General features: G+C 43.5%; 1 protein-coding gene across 1 annotated transcript in view; it reads right to left on the reverse strand.

Moving 5' to 3' along the window:
* KIF6 (kinesin family member 6) overlaps positions 1–26,693 on the reverse strand; it is a 399,602-nt gene that overhangs the window by 46,272 nt on the left and 326,637 nt on the right. Inside the window, exon 15 of the mRNA XM_007458311.1 lies at positions 24,979–25,034. Within this exon, the coding sequence (XP_007458373.1) occupies positions 24,979–25,034 (56 nt within the window). The remainder of the gene's footprint in view (positions 1–24,978; positions 25,035–26,693) is intronic.

Below are 26,693 nucleotides of genomic sequence, written 5' to 3' on the forward strand. Positions count from 1 at the left end.
CCCGCGTCTCCTGCATCGGCAGGCGGACTCTCAAGCACTGCGCCACCAGGGAAGCCCCTGCTTCTTCCATTTAATATCATATTTGGTAACATTATTAAGTCACACAGAGAGGAAAACGCAGCTCATTCTGAAAATATCAATAATTTTAAGAAAAACATATTGTAACTTGCTTTGATTCCACTCATGGGGCTTTTCACCAGGACACCCCATGACCTTGGTCCTCCCTCGTAGAAGAGGATGTGCCCTGTAATTGATGAGCATTTCAGCTCGGGATGAAAGAACCAGACAGCAGTCTGGGCTACTTTCTTATCACTAGGATGGTATATGATTGTATTTTGGAGGACGCTCTCATTTATAAAATATGACCAAATTATACCATGTCTGGGAGACCCAATTCTTTTCCTATGGGATATTCATTCTGGTTACCCAAGTAATCATAATAATCATACAAGATTAGCACATTCTGTCTGAAGCTTAGGCATTTGGCTATTGTATAGGCTTAATTAAGCTAACGAGCTTATTGATATCACTATTCCAGTATGTGATAATATTCCATAAACATATTCAGACAATTAAGTAAATAAGTGCATTTGTTAAAAGCTCAAACAAATGTGCAAGTAGGTAAAGCATAAGGAAAATTTTCAGCTCAGCAACCAGCATGAATTGTTACATACTAAACATCTCAGGGAGCTGAGGATTCATGATTGTGTTGGCATCCATTCAAAAGATGTTACTTTAGATGTTTGGAAGTTCTTATCTCAGCAAGGGAGGAATATAACTAACTTCCAAGACCTGCCCTGGAGGAGTAGGTATAGATCACAATCCTTCTTTCCATCTGAAGACATGGCTCTGGTTGCCAGGGATGCTATTTGGGGCGAGGGGAGGGCCCGTGCAGCATGGCCTCTGACCTCCATCCCTGAAGCCCCAGGGGTAGTAGCACAGGACACTCTCAGAGGTGCCTGGGCACATTCAAGGCTCCCCTGCTCCAGGATGGGCGCGCAGGTATATTCCACGTATTCCCAATGTCCCCTGCTCACGCTGGAGGCTAGTTTGTATGGGCCCCTCATTGACTGTGGAGGTAGAGGGCAGGGTTCACCTAAGGAACATAAAATACCCCCCAAGCACTAAGATGTCTGATTTGGCAATGTACGTAGTTTTTAGATGGATTAACATGAAACTAGTGAGTTTTACATTGCTCTTTGGTATAAATAATAAACTCTCTCACTCCAAGATAAAGCTTGGTTCTATTCACTTAGTTTTAAAAATTAGCTAGTGCTTAAAAAAAAGTCAATGGAAAGAAACATGCCCCAGTTGAGGTTCACTGCTGGTCAGACTGCCAGCTGGTGTGTGAAATAACTGCCTTACACGGAGTGCTTCTTGATGTGGGAATTGTTCTCCGTCTGAAGAGGCTGGAGATTAGGGGAAACGTGTCAGTGAGTTTGTAAACAAAAGACAAAATCATACGGAAATGGTTTCAGCTTCCAGGTTCAAAAGTCATTGTTTATGCGCTGCTACACCTGTTGCTTCTTTCTCCTGCAATGGGCCAAGCCCTCGTCTAATCCACGAGGGCTCCTGTGCTCTGTCTCTGCAGTCACGGGGCTGGGGGCAGGGGGCTGGGCTCTATTAGTGCAGCTCCGGAGAATCACCCAGGGGAGCCAATGGGGGCTAAGCTTAAGGGAAGGAGCCAGTGGGAAGACTAGGAAATGGTGGTGGGAGTGGGAAGCCAGAGAAGGGTGGTTGGCCTTCTGAGAGCACCGAACAGCGGTGAAGACTCACTCGGTAGGAGGGCCGTGGAAACTGGCAGGAGAAATGGCAGCGGGAACCCTGGGCCTGGAAGAGTGGAAAGAACACGGGCTTTGGGAGGAGGCGAGTTGGGATTGCCAGTGACTACCTGTGAGTGACCTTGGGCCACTTCATCCCTTTGAGTTTCAATTTCTTCACTAAAATTGGGTGATAACACCACTCTGGTAAGGTTGCTACAAGAATTAGACAAGATATACATCAAGCACCCAGCACAGTGCCTGGCACATTGTAGGGGCGCAAAGTGGGGTAGCATTGGTGGTGGTAATAGTAAGAGTAATTATTATGGGGGGGTTGAATTACAAATAATACTGTATGGAGGACAGGAGAAAACAAACCCACGGCAATTGTTTCTAAGGCCTTGGTTATGTTCACATATGATATGACATCTGCATTTTCCCCCGTTCCCTTTCCTGAAAGCCATCTAAGGTCTTAATTAACTCGTTTCCTTAGGCCCAGTGGACTGAATGGAGGTGCTCTATCCCCCAGTGGGTGCAATGTCCCTGCAACAGTCCCAACTCAGGGCTTCGGCAGCCACTGAGTCCAACTCCAACTTTTTACCAATGTAGGACCGCACGGACTACACCCCTGCCTTTGGATCGGTTACTCAGCCTCAAGTTCACCATCACTTTCATTAGTAACGGGGTCTTTCATATTCCTTTATGATGGTAAATATGATTGATTTCTGCAAGTGTAACTAAATGACTTTTAATAAGCTTGCTTGAAATGGTGGTGGTAATGGCTCTATTTTCAGAGCCTGAAATGATTCCTACCCTCATCCTTTTATTTTGTTTAATTTTCCAGAAAATAGCAGTAGAGCTCTTTCTCCTGAGGTTTCTGTGGTGGCTAAATATTCCCAGCAAGGAGAAGGGTAGGGGAGCGGTGAAGAGGGAATTGCCGGCCATTTTGCAGAGGATGCTCTTTAGCAAGAATGTGGTTCCCCTCCCTGAAGTTGAACTCTGCCTTCACGAAGTTCTAGTGTTCACGTCTCTATTTCTGTACAGATTTCAGTCCCAGTAGTTAAAAGCTGGTCATTTTGGAGATAAGCGGAACCCAGGGAGTTAGGACTAGAAAAGGGAGGCAAAGCAGATCACAAAACCAGGATGGAGGCTTTTGCGGCAAAGCTTTGGGAGAGATGAAGGAAGCGGAAGGGGGAGTCCCCCCAGCCTGAGAACTACATTTCTTCATTCATCAGGAGGGCGAGGAAGGGGACGCGGGTCAGAACACGTGTAAGTACGGCTGACGGCGTCGGGTTTGGTGCTGCGTCTCAGGGGAGTCAGCAACTCCGGGTGAGAACATCGGAAAGGGGGGTGAACACTCAGAGAGAAGGAAACAGGCACAGAGAAAGAACTGCCATCATACACAAAAGCGGAAATAATTTACCAGCTTCATGCTGAAACTTGAGGGGAGAGAGATCCTGAAGTTTTTTCAGCGTATAAGGAATGGTGGGTGGAAGTCCAATATACAGAACCCATCGCGACAGACTGAAGATGAATTAGGTGTTGTGCGCTCTCTAGCGTACTCGCTTTAGTGTTTTGTTTTGGTGAATATAAAAATGTTTGCAGGGCCTTTCATGGGTTTACTCACAAACTCAGTCTTATTTTTCACAAAAAGCCTTAATCCTTAATTATGACTTTTCCTATCACAGGATATTCAAATCCCTTGTGGCTGGGGATAGATGAATAACTGTACTCTACAAATTAGAAGACATGACAGTGCACATCTCAGGGCACAGCAACCGATGAGAATCCTCATTTCAGCAGAAGCTACTTTCCTCTCAGCTCATGGAGTATATTGGTGGTCAGCTGCTTCACCAGCCCAGTGGGTGCCAGAAGGAGAGCAGACCTTCACATTCTTTGAACTGGGGGAGGTTAAAATTCTCAGAATTAGGAGCAGCTTCTGCCTTCTATGGGAGAGTCTGAATATTATCTTTGAGGCAAACACAGCTCTGTTTGAGATAATCTAACAACTTTAATGGACCATTTGAGTCTCTACATGTAAGGTTCAGCTCCACCATTCTTGGGGAGGCTCTACACATGAAATAACCCCAATATAGCGGCTTCACGATAAGAGTCGGGTGTTCCATTTGGTGGTGTGTGTTCAGAAACACAGGTTGGATGTTTCTTTAGCAGAACTATGTGCCTGTACAGCTAGCGAATTTTTTTTTTTTTTTCCTGTATCTCCATGGAGATTGTCTTATGCCTAAAAAGTAGTGTTTGGACAACGTGATGGTTACTTTTATGGGTCGACTTGGCTAGGGTCTGGTGCTCAGATGTTTGGCCAAACAACGAGATGTTGCTTTTAGATGTGATTAAGATTTACATCAGCAGACTTTGAATAAAGCAGACTCTTCTCTAGGATGTAGATGGGCCTCACCCAATCAGGTGAAGGCTTTAAGAGAAAAAAGACTGAGGTTTCCTGAGGAAGAAGGAGTTCCAGACTGCCCCGGGGCTTGAGCTGTAACCTCAACTCTTCCCTGGGTCTCCAGCCTGCAGACTGTCCTGCAGAATTCAAAACCTGCCAGCCTCCACAATCACATGAGTAAATTCCTTAAAGTAAACCAATCTTTCCCCATCTATCTATCTATCTACCCACAAATATCCTACTGGTTCTGTTTCTCTGGAGAACCTTGACTAATACAGATGGTGTGGGTATGTGTACTTGTCCAAGCACTTGCTCTGGCACTTTGGGAGCAGAGGACAGACAGCGGTGGGATGGACATGAAGGCTTTAATCTTGTCCTCATCTTGTATGAGAATGGAGGCTCTCCTCCAGGTACCGACTAGTGATTGTAATAACGAGAAAGACACTATTGGTATTTAGTGAGCTGGGCCCGGTCCTGCACAATAAAGACCTGCCCGTCTCAACAGGCTGGTGGCATCCCCATTGAGAAACACTGCTTTTGAGGAAAGATATGACAAGAAGCTGGTTTCTGGGTGAAGCCGACCTGTACTAGTGACATACTTGTGTCATTTAAGACAATAGCTCATTTTGTACAGCAAAGGAAACCATAAACAAAATGAAAAGACAACCTACGGACTGGGAGAAAATATTTGCAAATGATGTGACTGATAAGGGCTTAATTTCCAAAATATACAAACAGCTCGTACAATTCAATAACAAAAAAACAAACAACCCAATCGAAAAATGGGCAGAATAACAAAATAGACATTTCTCCAAAGAAGAAATACAGATGGCCATTAGGCGCATTGAAAGATGCTCATCATCACAATTATTAGAGAAATGCAGATCAAAACTACAATGAGGTGTCACCTCACACCTGTTGGAACAGCTGTCATTAAAAAATCTACAAATAATAAATGCTGGAGAGGGTGTGGAGAAAAGGGAACCCTCTTACACTGTTGGTGGGAATATAAATTGGTGCACCCACTATGGAAAACAACATGGAGATTCCTCAAAAAACTAAAAATAGGGTTGCCATATGATCCAGCAATTCCACTCCTGGGCATACACACAGATAAAACTATAATTTGAAAAGATACATGCATCCCTATGTTCATAGCACCACTACTTACAATAGCCAAGACATGGAAACAACCTAAATGTCCATCAACAGATGACTGGATAAAGAAGATGTGGTATATAAATATGATGGACTATTACTCAACCATTAAAAAGAATGAAATAATACCATTTGCAGCAATGTGGATGGACCTAGAGATTATCATACTAAGTGAAATAAGTCAGAAAGACAAATACCATATGATATCACTTATATGTGGAATCTAAAATATGACACAAATGAACATAACTATGAAACAGAAACAGACTCAAAGACATAGAGAACAGACTTGTAGTTGCCAAGGGGGAGGGGGGTGGGGGAGGGGAGCATTGGGAGTCTGGGATGAGCAGATGCAAACTATTATATATAGGATGGATAAACAACAAGGTCCTACTGTATAGCACAGGGAACTATATTCAATATCCTATGATAAACCATAATATAAAAGAATATGGAAAAGAATATATATATATATATGTATAACTGAATCACTTTGCTGTATAGCAGAAATTAACACAACGTTGTAAATCAACTACACTTCAATAAAATTAAAAAAAAAAGACAATAGCTCAGTTTGGGAAAACAAACTGTTACGAACCATTTGTCATGCTATGATCCATACAATGGCCTGGAGAGAGTGAATATTTAAAGAGGCAGTTGGGCCTGGAGTTGAAAGCAGATTGCTCCTTGGAGCATCTGGACAAGGGGATGTGGAGGCCTCCACGAAGAAGTCTCTGGAGCCGCTGGGTCAGGGCCCTCCAAGAGCCCCACTGCCAGATGTAGCTTTTAGATAAGCTACTCTCTGAAGCATCAATGCACACACCTGCTGTTGCTTTTGATTTCTGGAAGGCATGTAGCTTCAACTTGTAACAAAATATTTGTAGTCTTCAATAAACTGTGGTATTTCTTAAAAAAAAAAAAAAAAAAAAATGGGGCTTTCCATTAGCCTCAAGCCTTTGGCAAAGTCTTGTAAAAGTCTGCCCGGCCCAGTGTGGGGTGGTAGCCAGGGGAGCAGGGTCCCTGAGGCTGGAGCAGTGGCCACCAGCAGTGCCACGTCAGAGGGCGGGGGGCCCAGCAAATGGCAGCCCCTGCAGCGTAGAGGAAGACGAAGCCAGGGGAGGAACCCCAGGCATGCGCTCCAGAGCCATGAGGAGGCAGCCCCTGGAGACCCTCATGGGAACAGTCTGGGGACTTTGAGACAAGTGGATGAATATGCAGCAGTAAAGCCAGCAGGGACTCTGGCCATAATCATTTGGAAATAAAAAGGAGGCTGGTGAGGCCAGGGATGTGTGAGACTCCTGGGGAGCAGCCTCCTCTAATGCTGTGCCCATCCAGGGACAGGAATGGTGGCTTCTAAGGGCGGGCAAGAGGCAAGGAGCCATGCAAACTGGAAAAGGATGGCCTTCTCTCAAACGCGGCCTGGATGATGATCCGAACTCACAAACTGCTGAAGAAACAGAATCTGCTTAAATCTGTTCTTTTTCACCCTTCTTAAAAATATCAAAAGCTAATATTTTGCAGACAGCTCTAGGCTGGCCATGCTGGCCCGGCCTCATGGGGTCCAACACAAACACACCTGATCTAGATTTGGCCGGCATCAGGAGGCCCAAGAAGCGGCCAAGGAATTAGGAGAGGAATCTGAGGACTGTTTCTCATCCCGAAAGGCCTCCACTAGAAATAGCTCTTGCTTTGGAGGAGCTGAGTGAGCGTGTGGAGAGGAGGGGGAGTGGGGATGTGGGGAGAAGCGTATGAATCCATCCGGGTTCAGGTAAAAGGATTTTGACGCTGACCTGTCACTGGAAACAGATCTGATTCCTTCTTCACGGTGATGAATATTTGTAATCTTTTCTCTTCACAGTCAAGGGTATCAGTGAAGAGTGACAATGTGTGACACATGGGTTCCGTGGGGACTTTGCTCTGGGCCTTAGAATGTTGTCTGCTGGAGACGACAGGCTGGAGGTAATGACCTTCCGTACCACAGAATCATAGAAATCTATTTTTCGTGGATTACGTGGCAGCAGACTAAAGTCAGTGATCCTTCGTGGGTTGTTATTTTAGCCATGAGGGGGCATTCAGTGGAATTGGTGGTTTTTACCTGGATCTTAGGAGATCACCAACTGTGCTCATCCAATGGATGGATGACATCTTCTCGCATGATGTCACAAATGACATACGATCTTGTGTGCACAGCAGGAAACGAACAACTAAGTATCTGGATGGCAAACAGAGCACCCCTGATTCCTAAGAGTGTGACATTACCAGTATTGACATTGTGACATCTAGGAAGCTGTGGAAGGGCTCCGAGGCCTGCCTGTGGCTCCTCCACTCACTTTAATTCTCTCAGAATTAAAGCCTGCATAATCCCGCTCCCAGTTTTCTCTGTCTTCCCTTCACCATTTGAGTTATGGTGACCCCTATGTTAGTCTTCCAGAAGCAGACCCTAGTACAAGTAGCTTATTTGGGAAGTGATCCCTGGACAAACTGATAAGAAAGTGGGGAAGTGAGACAGAGAGAGAAAGTAGCCAATAAAGCGAGTTCCACTGTGGGCAAGTGCAGCTGAGGCCCACTGGAGACCTCTGAGGGTGAGTCATGCCTCCCAGTTGTCCCTGATGGGGGTGAGGGAGGTGGGGTGTGTATATACCAGGTTTTAACAGTCACTGGGTGAGGCCTCCTGGGGGGCATTAATTCCCTGGCACTAGCCTGCCCCACGTGCATCTCTTAGATGGTCAGAGAAGGCTCTCAGAGAGACTGGAAGGTGCTAGCAGATGAGACTGTGCTAGGTGCACACACGATATGCATCGGGGATACGGGTGGGGCTCTGACAGCATCTGCTCTATCCTTTATTTCTTGTTCTTCATCCTCCTTGTCTGAAAAAGCTTAGTACTGCCTGCGGTTAATATAGTCTCCTACAAACAGCTAATTCTCTGGCTACCAAGCCAGCAAAGAGAGAGGCAGAGGAAATTAAATATTCCAGCCAGTCCGCTGCCTGATTTCTTATAGGCCTGGCTGGTACTGGGGGGCCAGGTTTATTTTCTGGCTTAATAGCCCCTAGTTTTCTACTGACCGCATTTTAATAGACAGCAGATTTCCCAGACCTTGGCACACATTCTGCATGTTGGGGCGAGCTACTCTCTCTTGCGGCCTCAGTTTCCCGCTTTGAGGTGACACCTTGGAAATGAAGCTCTGATATCAGAAGCTCCTTAACATTTCTTCATGGAGGTCAGCTTTCACTTGGAGCACTGGAGAGGTGGCAATGTGTTGCTATGATGGTAAATGCCACTTTGACCAACCCCGGCAGAGGTGGACACCATGTGGAAGCACGAGGGATTCAAGCCGCTTCAAGGACTCAAGCTAGAACAATGGGAACAATGCATTCTCCTTTACTCACTCTGTGCCGTGCCTGGCAGAACCTTGCAGCAAACTAGGAAGTCAGGGAAAGACATCCCTGGCTGGGGGCAGCTTGGTGAGATGCTGTTACGTGGAGAGAGATGAAAAGATAAGCAAACTGTCTTTAAGTGGGACAGAGAGCAGAAAGACTCCAGAGGCGCATTTAAGAAACCCATAGATTTTGCTGGGATGACCATAGAAGGGGAAATTGCATTATAGATGATTATCTCTGGTCAGATGTCCCCAGATCTTTTACTGGACACTAATTTGTGGTGACCTGTTACTCCACCACCAAGGCCTGGCTGAGAAGCCCTGACTGTTTTATCAGGGGCTCTACAGAGTAACCTCAGGGCCCAAACCCCATGAATCGTCTTTGTCCTATCTTCTCAACCAGCATGTAAGTATCCTGAGGCTGGGACTCTCTCCTAGGGATTTGTGTGTCCCCCACAGAACCCTGGAGTTAATAGATGCATAATAATCACCAAATGAATAAATCACAAGACCTAGAGTTTCTGCCAATATTCCTGATCATAGAAGCCCTCAATTTCCTACTCTTTCACTCTTGATAGCCCTGCCTGAACTGTGGAAAAACTGTAGTAAAGGTTCCTACTGTGTTCAGCCTGAAATAATTTACCAAATCTTGTACTCTTAACTTACACACAAAGAAATTTTAAAAAATTTAAATTTCCCTTCCCAGAGAAATTTAAAAAAATTTCTGTCCTCTACATAAGACTCATTTCAAAATTAGAGCTGAGATATGTTGTTTAATATTCCCTTCCATCTTCTTTTCTTGTGGACTCATCCTGTTTTATTTTAAATTTTATTTATTAAATTAACATACAGTAAAATTGACTTGGCTGTGAGTGCGTGTATGCAGGCACGGACAATTCTATGAGATTTAACACATACATAGATTTGTGTAACCACCATCGCAATCAGGATTCCCCAAAGTCCTATTACTTCACAAAACTGCCTCATCCTGCCCTGTTGGATTCACACCCTCCTCCACTCCTGCTCATTATCACTATAGTTGTCTTTTTCAGAATGTCACAGAAGTGGAATTAGGTTGTGTCCACGTTTATGAGCACAATGCATCTGAGGTTTTGTATGTTGTCATATGTACCAGTAGTTTGTTCTTTTTATTGCTGAGTAGTATTCTATTTTATGTAGTTGAGCCATTCACTCAACAAAAGACATTTGGGTTATTTCCGGTTTTTGCCAATTATGAAGAGGACTGCTATACACATCTGTCTACAAGGTTTTGTGTGAACATAAGTTTTAATTTCTCTAGGGTAAATAGCCGAGTTGTATCATATATCTATGTGTAACTTTATAAGAAACTGCCAGAGTATTTTCCAAAGTGTCTTTACCATTTTGCATTCTCAATGTATGAGTTCCACTTGTTCCACATCCTTGCCAGCGCTTGGTATTGTCAGTTTAAAAATTTTTTTAAAATCTCTTTCAGTAAGGTATAGTGATATCTCATCATTGTTTTAATTTACCTTTCTCTAACTACTAATGATGTTGAATATCTTTGCATGTGCTCATTTGCCACTGTATATCTTTGGTTTGTTTCAAGAGTGTTTTTTATTTTTTGCGGTACGCGGGCCTCTCACTGTTGCGGCCTCTCCGGTTGCGGAGCACAGGCTCTGGACGCACAGGCTCAGCGGCCATGGCTCACAGGCCCAGCCGCTCCATGGCATGTGGGATCTTCCCGGACCGGGGCACGAACCCGCGTCCCGTGCATCGGCAGGCGGGCTCTCAACCACTGTGCCACCAGGGAAGCCCGTTTCAAGTTTTTTTCCTTAATTCTTGAAGCATGGTTTTAGGAGCTGCTTTAAGCCTTTGATAGTTTTTTTAAAAAAATAATATTTATTTATTTATTTAGGCTGCACTGGGTCTTAGTTGCAGCACACGGGATCTTCAGTTGCAGCATGCATGCAGGATCTAGTTCCATGACCAGGGATCGAACCCAGGCCCCTCGCATTTGGAGCTTGGAGTCTTACCCACTGGACCACCAGGGAAGTCCCTGTCTGATAGTTTTAACACTGTGTTATTTTGGGGCTGGTACTTATTTATTGTCTTTTCCCTTGTGAGTTGAGATTTTCTTGGTTCTTCTTATGCTAAGTAATTTTGGATCACATTCTGAACATTTTCAAGATCTTATTTAAATCCTAAGGAGACTACTGATTTCTGTTTGTTTGTCTGTTTCAGCAGATAATCAATCTGGTTAGGTTCAGGTCACAAATTCCAGTAAGGCTTCTTTGGACTGTGGTTCCAATGTTGGCTCCGTTTTCAAAGGCTCTGCAGTGCTTTTCAGATTTGTTCCATGTGTGTGCTACCCAGTGGCCAGTATGAGACTTGGGTGCTGGTCTATCTTATAGCAGGATTGTCAAAGCCTTTGGCATGCTCTTTAGATCCGTGCATGCTCAGCCTGAAGGTGAGCCTTGTAGTTAATATAAACAACTTTATGGAATTACTGTCTTGATCTCCTTCTCTCTGTGATCTACCTGACACATTATGACTTTCTGAGGCCTGGCTCCTGGACCCCTCAATGCTGCCATGCAACTCCCATGACTATGTCTGCATCTCAGACCAAGTAGTGGGAGGACAGAGAGGAAAGAGCAGTGGGAGGTCTTCCCATGTTTTTGGTGCCACAGTTCCTCTGTTCAGAATGGAGGAGTCTCCTCCATCAGAGTTTTAGGCTTCTGTTTGGCGGCTGCTGCTGCTTCTCTGCTACCAGAAGATTCTCTGGGAGTGCCAATTTGATGGCACTTTGAACTCTGGTCTCCTTCCCTGAGTTGCCTGCTACCACTTACTTTTTGGAATTCTCAGATAGCTGCTCCATGTGTTCTGTCCATGGTTTATAGTTGCCTTCAGTACGACAGACGGGATGGAGTGTGGTTACCTTGTCCAGAACCTGGAAACTCACATTGTTTTTGGTTTGTTTGCTTGTTTCTGTTTTGTTTTTTTTTTTTAATTTTAAGAATACGTCCTTCTCACTAGCCAGTTCTACAGTTAGGGCTGAAAAATCTCATCCATAATATTTGCTTCATTTTCTTTTTTCATCATAAGAGCAGACTCATCTCTCTCCTTCACCCAGCTCATTAGCTGATCTATTTACACTGTATTTAATTCCTTATCAAACCTCAGGCATTTGTACCTTCCTGATCCTCTGACCTACCAACCAGGCCAATTCTCAAACACTGGATCTCTCCATGACCTGCCGTTCTGGTCCTGTGTCTAGAGCACTGTGGCTCTGCCTCATATCAAATTCATACTACAGAAATTCTAACAGCCTGGACTTGGGTGATGTATGGCAATATTTATCACATTCATATGATGTCTTTTGTCATTCTAAATTATGTAATCTTAAGCCATTTTCATTAAACTTGGGAACAAGAAAGGAGAGGCTGTTACTGTTATTAGCTAATAGTGATTCAGAAGCTCTAATGAATGCAATAAGACAAGAAAATAAAACACTAAGTGCAAATACTGGAAAAAGATTTTTCTTTTGTGATGAATATGATTTCACTTCTAGAAAATTCAAGAAACTATAGCAAGAGAAAGCCCACTAAAATTGAAAAGAGAATTTGGTAGGATGACTGGGTACAAGAAAAATCTATTTTTTTAAACAGATTTTTTTCTATCCCAGGAAATGGAACAATATTCCATTCAAGAAAGCAGCAAAAATTATAATACTCTCAGGAAGAAATCCTACTCCTAGGACTCTATTCCAAAGATTGGCAAACTAGGGCTGGCAAGCCAATCTGTCCCGTGGTCTGTTTTTGTATGGCTTTGGACTGTGACCTCAGAATGGTTTTTACATTTTTATAGAGCTGTAAAAAAAAAAAAAAAAAGAAGAAGAATATGCAACAGAGACCATAGGAAGCCCACAAAGCCTAGAATATTTACTATCTGGTCCTTTACAGGAAAAGTTTCCATTGAAGTAAAAGGACCAGTATAAAAGGATATATATGCATGGGTGTTTATTGCAGCACATTGTACGGCAGAAAAATGGAATAAGGCAAATACCTGTTAACTGGAAAATGACAGAAAAATGTTGTGACACAATCATTCTATAGAATATTATGCAGCTATTAAACAGAATGAAATATAACTACCCCAGCTGATGTGGAGGGATTTTATATGTATATTCATATGTATATGAAATTCAGGATACAGTGAAAAGCAGGATGCAGAGAAATGTACATAATATGCTTTTTAAAGAAAACAATTATTTATTTATTTTATTTTTGGCTGTGTTGGGCCTTCGTTGCTGCACGTGGGCTTTCTCCAGTTGTGGTGAGCGGGGGCTACTCTTCGTTGTAGTGCGCGGGCTTCTCATTGCGGTGGCTTCTCTTGCTGCAGAACACAGGCTCTAGATGTGCAGGTTTCAGTAGTTGTGGCATGCGGGCTCAGTATTGTGGCTCGTGGGCTCTAGAGTACAGGCTCAGTAGCTGTAGCACACGGGCTTAGCTGCTCTGCAGCATGTGGGATCTTCCCAGACCAGGGCTCGAACCCATGTGCCCTGCACTGGCAGGCAGATTCCCAACCACTGTGCCACCAGGGAAGACCCCATAATATGCTTTTTATCTCTCTCTCTCTCTCTTTTTTTTTTTTTTTTGGTAGGCAAGCAACCCAATCCTTCATATAAGTATATGAATTTAATATAATTATATCGACATGGATAAGAATTTAGAAAGGCTAAAGGGGCATGAATATTTTTGGTTGGCAATGGGTAGGCCTCAGAGGTTTCTGAGTGAGGAGGAATTGACTGGAGCTGTGGCTTGGGGATATTCACCTTTAGAATGCAATCTTTACTACTAATCACCCAGAATTCTAATTTAAAGGTGGCCAACTTCCTCCCTCTCCACAAGACCCTTCTGTTCGATGGATTTCTCTCTTTCGGAATCAGTGTCCTTGGATTCTACTTTAGCAGCTGAACAGCTTTTTTCCTTTGACAGCAGTTTGAGTCAACCCTGACTCTGACCTCCTTCCTCTGCAGTTCATCCTCTGCCCCCAGTAGCAGCAGAAGAGATGTACTGCCATTATTGTCCCATTGAGTGCTGACTACGGAGTCACCATCGCACCATCCGGCCTTCCAGGTGTTGGACCCCTTTTTGCATGTGACGTCACCTCTGTAATGGGAGTTAATGAAGGTTGTGTCCCAGTTATCTCACCAGGGGTGAGGTGAAGCTAGACCCTTCCTGACTCCTCTCCATGACATAGCTTTTCCGTTTTACAAGACACCTCTGCAGGAATACACCGAATACGTTGTTTCACTACCTTCAAGTATAGACCTGGCTTTGGATTACAGGTGCAGGCAATTAATAAGCTTTATGTCTTTGATGTCCCTCGTCTATTAAGTTTACTTGGCACTTTACTCATTTCTGTACTCATTCCTTAATTATTTGCTTTTGTCTTCCAACAAAGGGAGTACCCAAGGACCCTAGTATTTGCTAATGAGTTACCAGGTAGTGTGACGTTCCAATGATTTATTAGCAGGTTTTCTAGATTTCAGTATTGCCTAAACATGTGTTAATAGGTTGTTTTGCAAAACACGATTAAGTTTTTAAAATATTCAGGCATCATTAAAGATGTCTTCAATAAAGATTAAGTTAATAAAATCAGTTTTTACCTCGTTACAAAGCTTATGTTTTCAGCAGTAAGATTGCCAGATTTGTGGTCTGCTAAAAGGTTTAAACATCTGTACGCAGGAATCATGCATTCATGTAGTGGCTAGTGGCCAAAAGACAATGATCTGCAATCATCATCATGTTCAATTTTAACCCATATATGTTTCAGTGAGATCTGTGCAGTATGACCAAAGTTATCTTGGACATCTTTGGGGCAGAGTTATGGTGAGTCAGGGTTGATAACTCCCAACTTGTGGGACTTGTGGACAACTTCAAATAAAGAAGAGCAGACAGATTAGTCTTATCCAAGGAAATTTTTAAAAATTAGAGAGAAGCAACTGTTTTAGGGTTCTTCCAAAAAACTTAAGAGAAAATTAAAACAAGTGACAGACTGGAAGAAAACATCTGCCAAATATTCCATGGAGAAAGGCCCAATATCCAGAGGATACTAAGTGCTCCTACAAATCAGAAAGAGAAATTCAACCAACCAATGGGCAAAGGATATGAGACACATGAAAAAGCACTCACTTCCACCGGCTGTCAGTGAAATGCAAATTAAGACAATAAAGAAATACCATTTTTTGCTCTCCAACTGGCAAAGCCTAAAATGACTGATACTATGATGCAAAAGCAAGGATGCAGAGGAATGGGTACCGTCACACACTGATGCAAATATAAACTTATGAAACACTTTTGCAAAGGCAAATGGGGAGTACTCATGAAAATTAAAAATGCATATCTGCTGTTGTTCTCCCCAGTTCTACTTCTAGGCATCTACCTCAAAGGAGCACTCATGTTTGGAGTGGACTCGATCTCTTTGACTCTTAGTGGCCCAAAATCTGTGCTTAGACACACGATGGTTGGCTGCATACGTCTCTGTTTAGTCCCAGTCCTTTTGGGCAACCCCGGCTCTGACCAAACATTGATACCAGACTTTGGGGAGTCCCTGTGGCACTCACTCTGGTTGCCCTGCCACCGGGCCCCCTTTCAGATTTGCTCAGGTAGCTGCCCATGGTTGGGCTTTTGTTCGTGATATGCCTGATTAGTGATGTAGCCTAGATGTGCTCGGGAGGGAGCTTCCCTGCTTTATAAATGCTGCCTGAACGGCAGCCGTCTACCTGCCAGAGGGGGAGCATAGCGTGCCGGCGGCTGCACGAATGTCTCTGCGTGGTGTTTCATTGCCTCCTCTGAAGGCCTGTGCTGTAACTAGCACGCCTTGCTGTGGAGCTGCACGTGTATGTTTTAGGCTTAAGTAAGTTGTGGTGCAGACCATCCATTAGAGAGCGGGGCTGGTCCACGGAGTCCTGTTATTACATGAGGCCAACACCAAACCACGGCCATCTCCACCCGGAGCAGAACGGCCACTGCAGGGAGGGGATAGTCCCACTCTTTTGTGTGTGCTGTGTTTTTGAAACACGGTACTTTTCAGCAGGCGGGCTCATCAGTGATCTCAGGGTGGTAGACAGTGGACACAGCAAACCTGCTGTTCTCAGATCTTCCCTGTACAGCATCACTGACAAAGCCCCTACTCTCATGTCCGCCTTAGCTATCATTATTCCCTCTTTTTAATCAATGTAAGAAAACGAAATACACTTTTTCTCCTTGGAAGTGAGAAAATATGGTACCAACTATCTTCCCCTGGCAAATGAGTAAGGTGAGCCCAGCTTGTGCTGCTGTTATTTAAAGACCATCTCCTTCCCTTCAGAGGGCGCCAACAGAGCCTGCAGGGATCACCCATGTACAGATACACGCCTACTGTTCCCCATCTGTGAGCTTCCTGGTTTGCATAAAAGTTGGCACTTTTCTGCAGGGTTATTCTGATCTCTAGATAATAGTATCTGCTGGGAAACTTATTTTTGAAATACTTGTATGAAAATTATCATGTCAAGAATGTATACTACTGCTGTGATGAGATTAGGATGCATCAGCTGCCTTCTGAAAATCTGAAATGACTCTCCTATGAGAAGAAATTTTATTTTAAGGCATTTCATTAAATGAAATAGGTGTTGGGAAAATTGGTTGTTTGAAAAAGATTCAACTTAGAGCCTCAGCTGATACTGCATTCCACAATAAATCCCAAATGAGTTGAGTGTGAAAAATAGAACAATAAAAAAAACTATAAGAAAATTTAGGAAAGCATTAAACAAATACCAGGCAATGAACAATCCATCATTATTGCTGTTACAATGACCCTTTCTAAGTACAAAATCACTGGAGGAAGTTGTAAAAGAAAAGATCAACGAATTTGATGAGATAAAAATAAATAAAATCCCTATACATTATAATGCACTTTACAAAGACTAGTCACTATTACTGTTGGTAAAACAAAGGGACAAGGGCAAGATGCTTCCTGGAGAACCTAGAAATAAAGGAATTGATGTCGCCTTATAAGAGTTGAACTGGCAAAAATCTTCACACCCGTGAGATAGAACCGAGAGAATACAAGATGTCAATCATTGTGTCTGCTCTATCCATCCTGTTTATAAAACAGAAACCTCCCCTCTTTTGCCTAGGTGGACACTTTCTGAAACACAAGACCTCTCCTCCTCCCTGGCCACATCTGCCTGGACCAGAGGTACATTTCTGACTCAAAGACAGCACATTCTTAAGCTCGCCATCAGCAGCTGTCCTGAAGGCCTAGAAAAGATAAATCGGGCCAGTCGAGTTCTCTTTCTCATAACTTTGAGCTAAGGAACAAGCAAATAATTAGCTTGTTACCTTGGGAACAGAGTTAAAGGATGCTTTCAGGTACAGCTGGGGCCAGAGCAGACCAAAGCCACGAGCAAGCAGGACCCAGGGTCAGCGGGGCCAGCAGGTTGCAAGAGCAGACGTGCACAGAGGTAGCAAGAGGCCCCAAGGGAGGCACGGGGAGTGTGCTAGGCTCTGGAGCCGTGCTGGTTCCCTATGACCCCCCTAACCCCACCCCGGATCCTGGCTCTGGCTCCCGTTCCAGCTTGGAGGGCTCTCAGACCTCATGGCTGTATCTCAGGGAGATTCATCACCATGCAGGCATCCTAGGCCTGAGCTAGCTCAACTGGGTTTCTATGTCTGAAAATCAAGGGGGCCAAAGTCAAACTGATTATTCCGATGACCTGAAGCAATGTGACTTGGGGTTCACCCTCGAGAGGCAGGAGGGGGGATATAATTATAGTTTAGTAAGTAGAAACCTAACAAATGGGATGGTCGGGCTGGAGGCTGCCTGAATTGCTGTGGGGATATTCGCTCCCGCGGGCGGTGGACGCCTGGCGTGGCTTCACCGTGACCGTGGGAAACCTATCTGTCAGAACTTTTCTCCTTTTTTTTGACTCCCTTTGTGCTCGGGGATGCTTATTTACTAACCTTCCAATAACGAATCGACTTTTTCCCCTGGGAGGAGGGGCCCTGGATGGAGGCAGTTTAAGAGTTCCTGTCTATAAAAGAACATCCTCCATGGAAAATTAATAGATTGCTTCTCTGGTTTATAGTGAGTTTGACTGGCATTGGACAGCCTTCCTGAGTCCACCCAGCAAGGCCAGATCCTGGATGTTGTTTCATTCACTAAGGTAAGACCACCCTGTCAGGACTCTTGGGAGGCAGCCATCCATCCTTTTTTTTCTTTTTTTCCTGGCATTCCGACCAAATCACTGCTTCCTTCTTTATATATGACAATTATTAGCGTTACCTCTTGTCAGTTAATATACTCCACAGCCCTCCAGCTTGCTCAAGTCATTTTTTTTTTTGGTGTTGTTGTTTGATCTCCAAAGTATGACAGCAAACATTCAATCAGTTCTATGAAGACATCAGTCGTACTGGTTATGGGCTGTCACTCCAATAACTGCACGTCTTGGAATCTCAACATTCTGAATTGTTACAGAAAGGACTTTAATCTGCTTTGCTCTTTTCATCTCTATATACACTGAGTCACCTCAGAAGAGTGCCAATCTATCCTGCTTTTAATGATTCCTAGAATCTATATCCATTTAATTACCTTTTCTGACAAAATGTCTTTTTCACATGGTCAGCTATAGTTTCAATACAACTGAAAAGTTTTTCTTCCTTTTTGAGTCTCCTTAAAGATGAACTACAATTTACTGGTCCCTCTGTATAACATCAAGTAATACACAGGCTGTCCTCATACAACTAGGTTTCTTTAACAGGAATCACTCATATGCAGTTGGTTAGAGGGAGCTGGGGTCAGTGTCATACAGCAGACTCATTTGTTGACATAGGATTCTTTTCCTAGTAAATTCAAGTTTTTCATCACCAAGAAAAGGTCGTTAAACACAAAACTAGCAGAGCTGAGCCCAGCAGTTGGTGGTGGTGGGGGGAAGCTCAGGGCTGAACGCACCCCTCTCCCCACACTCTTCCTCCGAGTCCATTGTGGTCAGTGATCCTTCTTAGGATCGCTTCTTAAGATCGCTTCTTCCCTGTTGAGGGGCCCTTCCCATCTTTGTATGTGTTGTTCATGCCTCCATAACTCAGCCCTCAGCCCTTCCTATATGCTCTTCTACCACAATAGCCTCATTTTGGAAAAAAAGTGGATGTTTCACATAGTGTTTCCTTATGCATTAGGAATTTAACATGTCTTTTAAATTTACATCATTATTTTTTATTAGCATTGCAATTGGTTTTGTTAGAGTACTAGTTACAAAATTGCATGGGTTTTGAGAGGTCTTCCCAGTCTTAATTTTTCTACAATCCCTGTTAGTTTTTTTTTATCATGCAACTTTGCATTTATTCCATTACAGCAGAGGCACCAGTACTTAAGCCAGTTTTTTAATTCCTCATTCACAGCTTTCTTTTTTCCAGGATAAATTACTCTAAACATTGTAGTCTCTCACAGGAACTACTACTCATTCCTTTACGGATGCATCTTGTTTCAAGTCACAGATCAATATCTGAAAGGTTTGTAGTGAATATGATTGTTGTCAGACCAACGTTTCTTCCTTTGGAGAAAGATACCTCTTTAATTCCCTAAAAATCATGTTCAGCTTGTGTGGAGCAGACGGGCTAAGCCCCGAGGAGTAGGCACAGGATCTAGGACCAGTCAGTCAGAGTGTTTCATTCCCCTGAAGGCAGAGGGACTGCTTCAGAAATGGGTGTATGACTTCAGCCAGGCCAGTCATTCCTCCCTCCAGGGACTTTTGCCAACACTGTTGGAAAAGACACTGTTTACTGGGATTATGAATTCTATAGACCATGTAAGCCTAGAGCTTTCAGAGGCACCTTCCCACTAAATGGGGAGAGGCTATCAGAGAACCTAGTCGAGTAGCACTGAGAGATGGGAGGAGGGGGAGGAGGTTGCATGTGAAGCCAACTGTATTCCTTGGATTTCCTGGTTACATGAGACAATAAATTTCCTTTCATACTTACAGACAAACATGCTGGCCAATACAAGCTGAACACAGATTAATTAAATTTGTTTGGTAAGAGTAATTAGAAAAATCGAACTAAATACTCTAACAGGCAAGCAGAGCTTATTATTTAAAATAAACTTGGTGGATTGCTTGATAAAGCCAAAAAAATCTACCTCATAACTTTTTCATCATGACTTTAGCTTCTTTTCTCTGAACCCTCTCTCTTCCTGTAGAGAGGCAGAGCTCCGGAGGAAACACAGTGCACCTGGAAATGCTGGGCAGAGCGAGAGGGTGACATCTTGACTTTTGCATTTCTTACTTTTGAGAACGTAGTATTTTTTCACTTTATGGTGACATATTTTTATTTTGTGGTCCCTGATGATTTCTATGCCTGCCCTTAATCAGGCTTTCTCTAGTCCAATTTATTGGTGCTGGTTTTGGTACTTAAGCATAAGCACTTCATTACACCCATTCCTACTAGCCTCATCTAAGTTTATGCTTTGAATTCTCTCATGTTTTCTGAAGCATCGGTAAACCCACTGAGCTGGAATTGTATAGAGCCTGAAAATACAACCCCTCTATTCTATTTTCCAAACCACTGAAAATGATAGTTGAAATGTGGGACACTGAAGCCTACCAGGGATGCTGCAAGCCCACAGGGCACCTTTCTGCAAATTGGAAAAAGGCGCCTCTTCCTAGGGCAGATACAACTGTGGGCCAGTGCACATGGGATGGAGAGCAAGGGTAGGCTGGGTGTCCAACCCCACTCATGCCTGCAACTGAGCCCCACTGGGCAAAAGGTGACCTATCACTAATCATGTTACAAAGACCCTTTTCATCTTCTTGGACTATGTGTGCACGAGCTAGGGTCTAGTGTGAGCCTTTTGTTGGGCACATCAGATAAAGGGCAGAGATTCAGGAGAACTGAGTAACAGCTTAGTGAAATGTTAAACTAAGAAAAAGACTTCAGAGTCAGATAAATCTGAATTTATGGGGATAGTATACTGTATTTAAAAGTTTTGGAGTTGGACAGAAATGGACTTTGACTCCAGCTTGGCCACTTAGTAGGCCACCTCCCTGAAACTCCGTTTTTAAAAAATCTGCAAAATAATGATAATACTATATTTCATAGAATCTAGACTATATCAATTGTAAGACCCTGTCTCATTACAGAGGTTTTTAAAATGAAAAAATGGCCAAGTGAATGGTCAAATGTTTTCCTGACTTCAGAGGTGTTAAGACTGTAAAAATTGTTTATTTTAGACTCTATGACATATGGTAATATCCACCTTATAGGTAATGACTCTTCTCTGTGAGGATTAAATTAGATAATGCGCTTGTCAAGTTCTTGACACGGCCCAGAGTCAGTGCTCAATGAAGCTGCTGTGGGTGTGATGGTTATTCAGAACTGGTGACAAATGATAACAAAAGGATAGACTTGATAGAGGTCTTCACGGCCTAGCAAGACGATCTGGATATAGTCTTTCCCTTACGCCAGGGTGAGATACTAGATAGAAGCCAATATGCACGAGGTAGGTCTAGAAGTAAACCTCAGCAGAAGGTGAAAGTACAGAAAATGCACAACGGAAAACAGTCCTATGTATTCTGCTGACGGAGACCCAGATCTGAGAAATGATTTTCCCAAATCCCAAATGTTCAGGAGATACGTTTTTAAAAAGTGTACTGTTCAAATGGTGGGTTGGGGGGGGTCCTTCTTTGAATGTGGAGGAGGAGAAAGAAAACTTCCAGAATGTTCTGTTCGCTTTTCTAGCGTTTCCTGCTCTCTGACAGCTACTCCTATTACATTACCTGTGATTTCTGAAGTGATCACTGATTGGCTCCCCGGTGAAAACCCTTCTGTGCAGCGACCTGTGATGGGCGTTTTCCTTTAGGCCTGGAGGGCGAAGAGGTCCAAGACGTGTCAGTCAGACTCTTTCACCTGCCTCCACAGCAGCTGGTTCCTGGACTGGTCGAGGGTGGGCCTCAAGCCAAAGAACAGCCATTCATTGTCCTTTGTTGCCAAAGACAATGCTGCCAGTGGTAGCTCACTGATGTAGAAAAACCAACGCCAGGATTTTAATAAGTGAAAAATGGCCTGGTTTATGCCGGTGCTTTGGAAGCCGTCTATTTCTTTCCCTTCAGTTTGGGCTTTAATGGCATCTTTAGAGATATGATGAACGGAGGTGGGTATACATGAATGTGTTCAAGACACAGCCCCATGTGATGGAAAGCAGCCTAAATGCTATTGTGTATGATACAGGCAAATGCAATGAAAATGGCTCTCCTTTCTGAAACAAAGACACCGTTATTTTGGGGGGAGATCCTAAGTTGGTTATTTCTTCCATTTCTGATTTCAGCTTGTTTCAACGTCAGGACTGATGTAAGTGGTGTACAGAGAAGGACAAAAAAGGAGTTTGTGGCAAGAGTTTAATCTACCTAGTTTGGGTTGGCTTGTTATAAGAAAAGGAAATAATATGGAAGTTTTGGTTGACTGATTATGCCATGTAAAAATTAGATATTATGTGGTCACTCCTGAATTAATAGCCTTTAGGGATTTTAAAGAGTGAAATTCAAGTGGCAGCTCTAGATCACGATGTCAGAGAAAAAGCAAATTGCCTGAGAGGAGACAGTGGCAACCTGAACTCTAAGCATGTGGGCTGGCTGATGTGTAGATCACAAACACAGCTTCCAATTCCTCTCGGCAGGCCAATTACATGTGCACCCCCCAGCATCTCACTCCTGCCCCGAGGTCCAGAGGCAGGATGTGGCTCAGTTTGGGAGGGGAGCTGAGTCATCATCCCACGCAAGTCATGGTACATCTGTGCCATGCTCCCACCTCCTGACTCTTAGATTAATTAAAGGACTTGTAGGGGAATGAAAATTCCACTTGATTTAATTTCTCCCTAGGAAAAATGCACTCAGTAATGTCATAAATCTCTTGAAACCAGTTTCCTTCAAAGTTGCCTTGGAAATTTAAAATATGCGTACAAGTTCCACCCCATACTTTCTTAATCTTAACCTTGTGTCTGAGATGCAGTGGTGGAGGGGCTACTCCCTGTGGTCAAGCACCATGAGGGGCTTGTTGAGTAATGGGGCTGAGTCTCAGCAATCCACTGACCTGGGCCCTCCTTGGATCAAGAGCACACTTGAAAGATGCTTGGCCAGGAGATGGGTCTTAGTCTACTATTTGCATAGAATGAAGTAAGAGTAACACTGGTTTTATTAGCACCACTGAACTAGCAGCCACTTTCTCGTTAGCAATAAATGTTTGAATTTTAACACTGGTATGACCCCTACTTATTATTATCTAGAAAACAGAAAGGTCTACTTGCCCAGGGCTTCTTCTAGTATATCTGGACTCTTTGTGTGTAAATTACAGACACCCCCTCTGGAAGATCAATTACATCCCTCAGACCCCGGGCCCCTGCCTCTTGGGCAGCTTGTAGGGCAGCCACCAATTTGCCTAATCTCAAGAATGTGGCAAACTGGATTCATCAATGTATGTTTTTGCACCAAAATTATGGTGAACTTAGAATTATTTGTGACAACAACTCATTGTATTCAGACAGAAACACTAAGTGTATTAGTATAGGCCACTGGTGCCTTCCATAATTAGCATAGCTTATTAGTGTTGAAACAGTTTCATTTTGGTTTCGAGAGTTAGATATTTTTCAAGAGCAAAACTTTATTATCACTTTCTGGGCAGAAACGGTTTATAAAAGGTCCTTCCCTCTTGTCTCCCCAGGGATGCGAACAGACCGTTAGGAACTTCCAGTCAGACAATTCTGACAAGTCGGCTCTGGATCCACTTAAGCTTGCTTCCCCTTCCCTCACTATTGGTTTGGGTCACTGACCCCTCTGAGAATCAGATAAACTATGGATATTATCTCTAGAAAAGTGCTCCTGACTCCCAATTTTTTTTTTCATGCAGTATTAGGAGTTTTGAGAATTCATGCCAAGAAAGGAGTTTTACATAGGATTTTAAGAGAGACCAATTACACTGAATTAGTTATCAAAATTAAAAAAATGTTTGTGATACAGAAATATCTATGTGCTTTTATATAAATGCATTAAATAACAAGATCTACCGGTGAGTCTAATAACTCCTGTAATTTTGAAGTACTGATGAGTATAAAAGATATTTTAGGATGTCTGCTAACTGTGCCGTGAAACGAAAATGTCTGTGATTGCCGCTGTGACAGGTGCTGCTACGTCTACTGTGGCCTGCTGCCGACATTCATCATTGGAGGGAGTGCTAAACTGCAGTTAGAGGTTAGTGAAAATAAAGATGCATTTTTCCTCCATCCAAGGTCCTGGACCTTAAGTCAAGAATCTCAGAGACTCTGGAGATTCTTGGCCTGGTACTGGGCATGGCTCAGGGCTTGGCGGCCTCAACTCTTTCCACTCAGGCCACAGAAGAGAACGTGGGGCTCCCTGTTTCCCTAACTGAAGTGACCTGAGGCTATTGTGAGCTTCCATATTCTGTAGGAAGAGCCAAAAGGGACATTCATAGTGGCTTCTGTCCTGTCCTCACTTATGAGAGGAGAAAGGTGAGGACAAGGGGGACACAGGAGGTCAGCTGTGACCAGGTAACTCCTGCTTTCCCTAGCACAGGGACGAAACCACAGGGAAGCTGCAGCTTCGTGAAGCTGCCCCAGCCTGGGAGATGGGTCACCATGTGTCTTCTAGCCTGGTGTGAAAGAAGCATTTTCCTCTCACTTTGACAAAGATCTGAGGCATACTATTTTCGAGTTTGCCTGTTGCCTTAACCTCATGGATCCAGGGATGCTCACTAAAGTGGGGGAGCCCTGCTGGGCAGCCTGTGCCCTGGGGAGGCACAGTGACTCATTCTTTCCTCTCATCCTCCAGGCGGCTTACTGAAATGGCACTGAAAATTGCGCACCTGGGCCAAAAACAATAAGTATAAGCTCTGGGAGGTGTAAAAGTGTTCCATGGCACTTGAAAATGAGAAGTGTCGCTATAATTGTACAGTTATGACCAGATGGCCTATTGCTGGAAAACACCAGGAAAAGCAAAACTTTCTCATTCGGATGCTAGAGCTCAAGGCTGTATGAGGATGAAAAGTTAAGTTCAAGTTCTAGACAAAAGAAAGTGCTTCTCCTGATGGATGGTAGGAGAGATGACAAACTTCCAAGGAGAGGTGCTCTCAAAGCGGCTTCCTTGGCAGGGACCTCCTGAAACTCATCCTCACAGCTGTTTGGAAGCACATCATGACCTGATTTTCACCAGGAAAATGGCCTGTGAAAGAGGCTCACAGAATATCATTTGCTTACCAATTTTACTTCTTGCTTCATTTATACTTTCTCCCAGGGCCTTTGCTTCGGAAAATCTGGAGGAAAAAATAAAGAAATGAGAGCTTAACCTTTTCTGTTCATCCTAAATTATGTTTTAAAAATAAGAGCTTTCCGAGAGGTCTCTAAAATATTATAAAGCTTTATCAAAAGACATAAAAGAAAATTTAAATGAATGAAATATATTAGGCTTAAAAGTAGAGGTAAAATTTGTATTAATTACTGGTATCGTGAATTTTTACTCCTCTCTCCAGCACAGAACTTCATTCTCATAGTCTCTGATTTATGTAGATTTATCAAATCTACTTTTGATATCTAGTATTTTATGATACAAGGGAACCAGAGTAAAGCACAGCTGTAAGCCTTCTGTACTGTGCTCTATTAATCACAGTGCCAAGATCTTAGAGTCAAAGAATACTTAAAGAACATTTTTTTTTTCTTATCCTTTTTTTTTTTCTGACCAGCAAACTATGGCTGGTCATGATGCGGATCCATCCCAACACCAGTTTCTGTAAATCAAGTAGTATGGGACACAACCATACCGATTCGTTTGTTTATTGTCTAAGGCTGCTCTCACACTGCAAAGGCAGGGTCGAGTGGCTGGGACAGAGACTATAGGGCCTGCAGAGCTGAAAATATTTACTATCTGGCTTTTCCCAGAAGGAATTTGCTTACTCCTGTTATATATGATGTTAAATCACATTTTGGACATATAAAAACAAGAAGAAAAAATCCCTAATTTTCCCCTACCCAGAAATAAGCTCATTTTGAGATCCATCCAGTCTTCTTTCTGGCCAGTTTTTACAGAGTTAAGATCATACCAATATATGATTTTTGTGCTTTGGGTTTTTTGTTTTTACTTAGCATTATTAGTCCTTCCCTATGTCATCATAAACTTCTCCACTCTCTTAGACTGCTGCCCACTGGTCCACCAGATGCTGTGTTGAGTTTACTTAATGACTCCTATTTTCTAACAGGTATTCCTGAGATGCCCCCTGAGAGCCCAACCGGTGCTGGAGAAGTGTAGGAAATGGCCTCTGTAAAAACCATACCATCCAGGCCCCTACACACAGCGGGCCCTTATGAAATGTCAATGCCCCATCCCCAAATCTTTCTGGATCCCAGGAAATCTCAGATGTCACACTGTTTCATCCATAAATGCTTTAGTCGAGCAGGAGTTTGTTAGAGGAAGTGGGGAGAAGAGGGCATTCCAGGCAGGGGAACAACATAAGCAAAGGCCAGAGTGCCCCGCAGCCTCCAGGCTCAGTGGAAAAGAGGCGTGAATGATGTCACTGCTATTTACTGAATGTGTCTGCTGGGCCTGAGATTGCAGACAGATGTTTCCAGGGAAGGGGACTAAATTTTCTCTTAGTGTTCGGTTTCTTGGGACTGCACCTCTGCCTCCTTATTAAGCGTGTTCAGGCTCATCACAGATGACATATGTCCCTTCCTCAGCTAGTGACTGTCACCTTCCGGAGAGAAATGCAATTCCATTTGATGCCATGAAGACTGAATTCAGCTCAGCAAATATTCATATCATGTGTAGATCACTGTGCTGGGCTCTGTGGGCTCATTCTGGCCTCTGTCCCCTGGGCAAACAGACTCTGAGGTCTGGTCCGGGCCACTCAGATGAGGACGATCTTCATACTTGAAGTTCTGCCAAGTGCAGGGCTCTAATTGTTTGGTGGTCGCTGCAT

The sequence above is a fragment of the Lipotes vexillifer genome, unplaced genomic scaffold (genome assembly GCF_000442215.2).
Source record: "Lipotes vexillifer unplaced genomic scaffold, Lipotes_vexillifer_v1.1 scaffold4, whole genome shotgun sequence".
In the NCBI taxonomy this organism is placed as follows: Eukaryota; Metazoa; Chordata; class Mammalia; order Artiodactyla; family Lipotidae; genus Lipotes; species Lipotes vexillifer.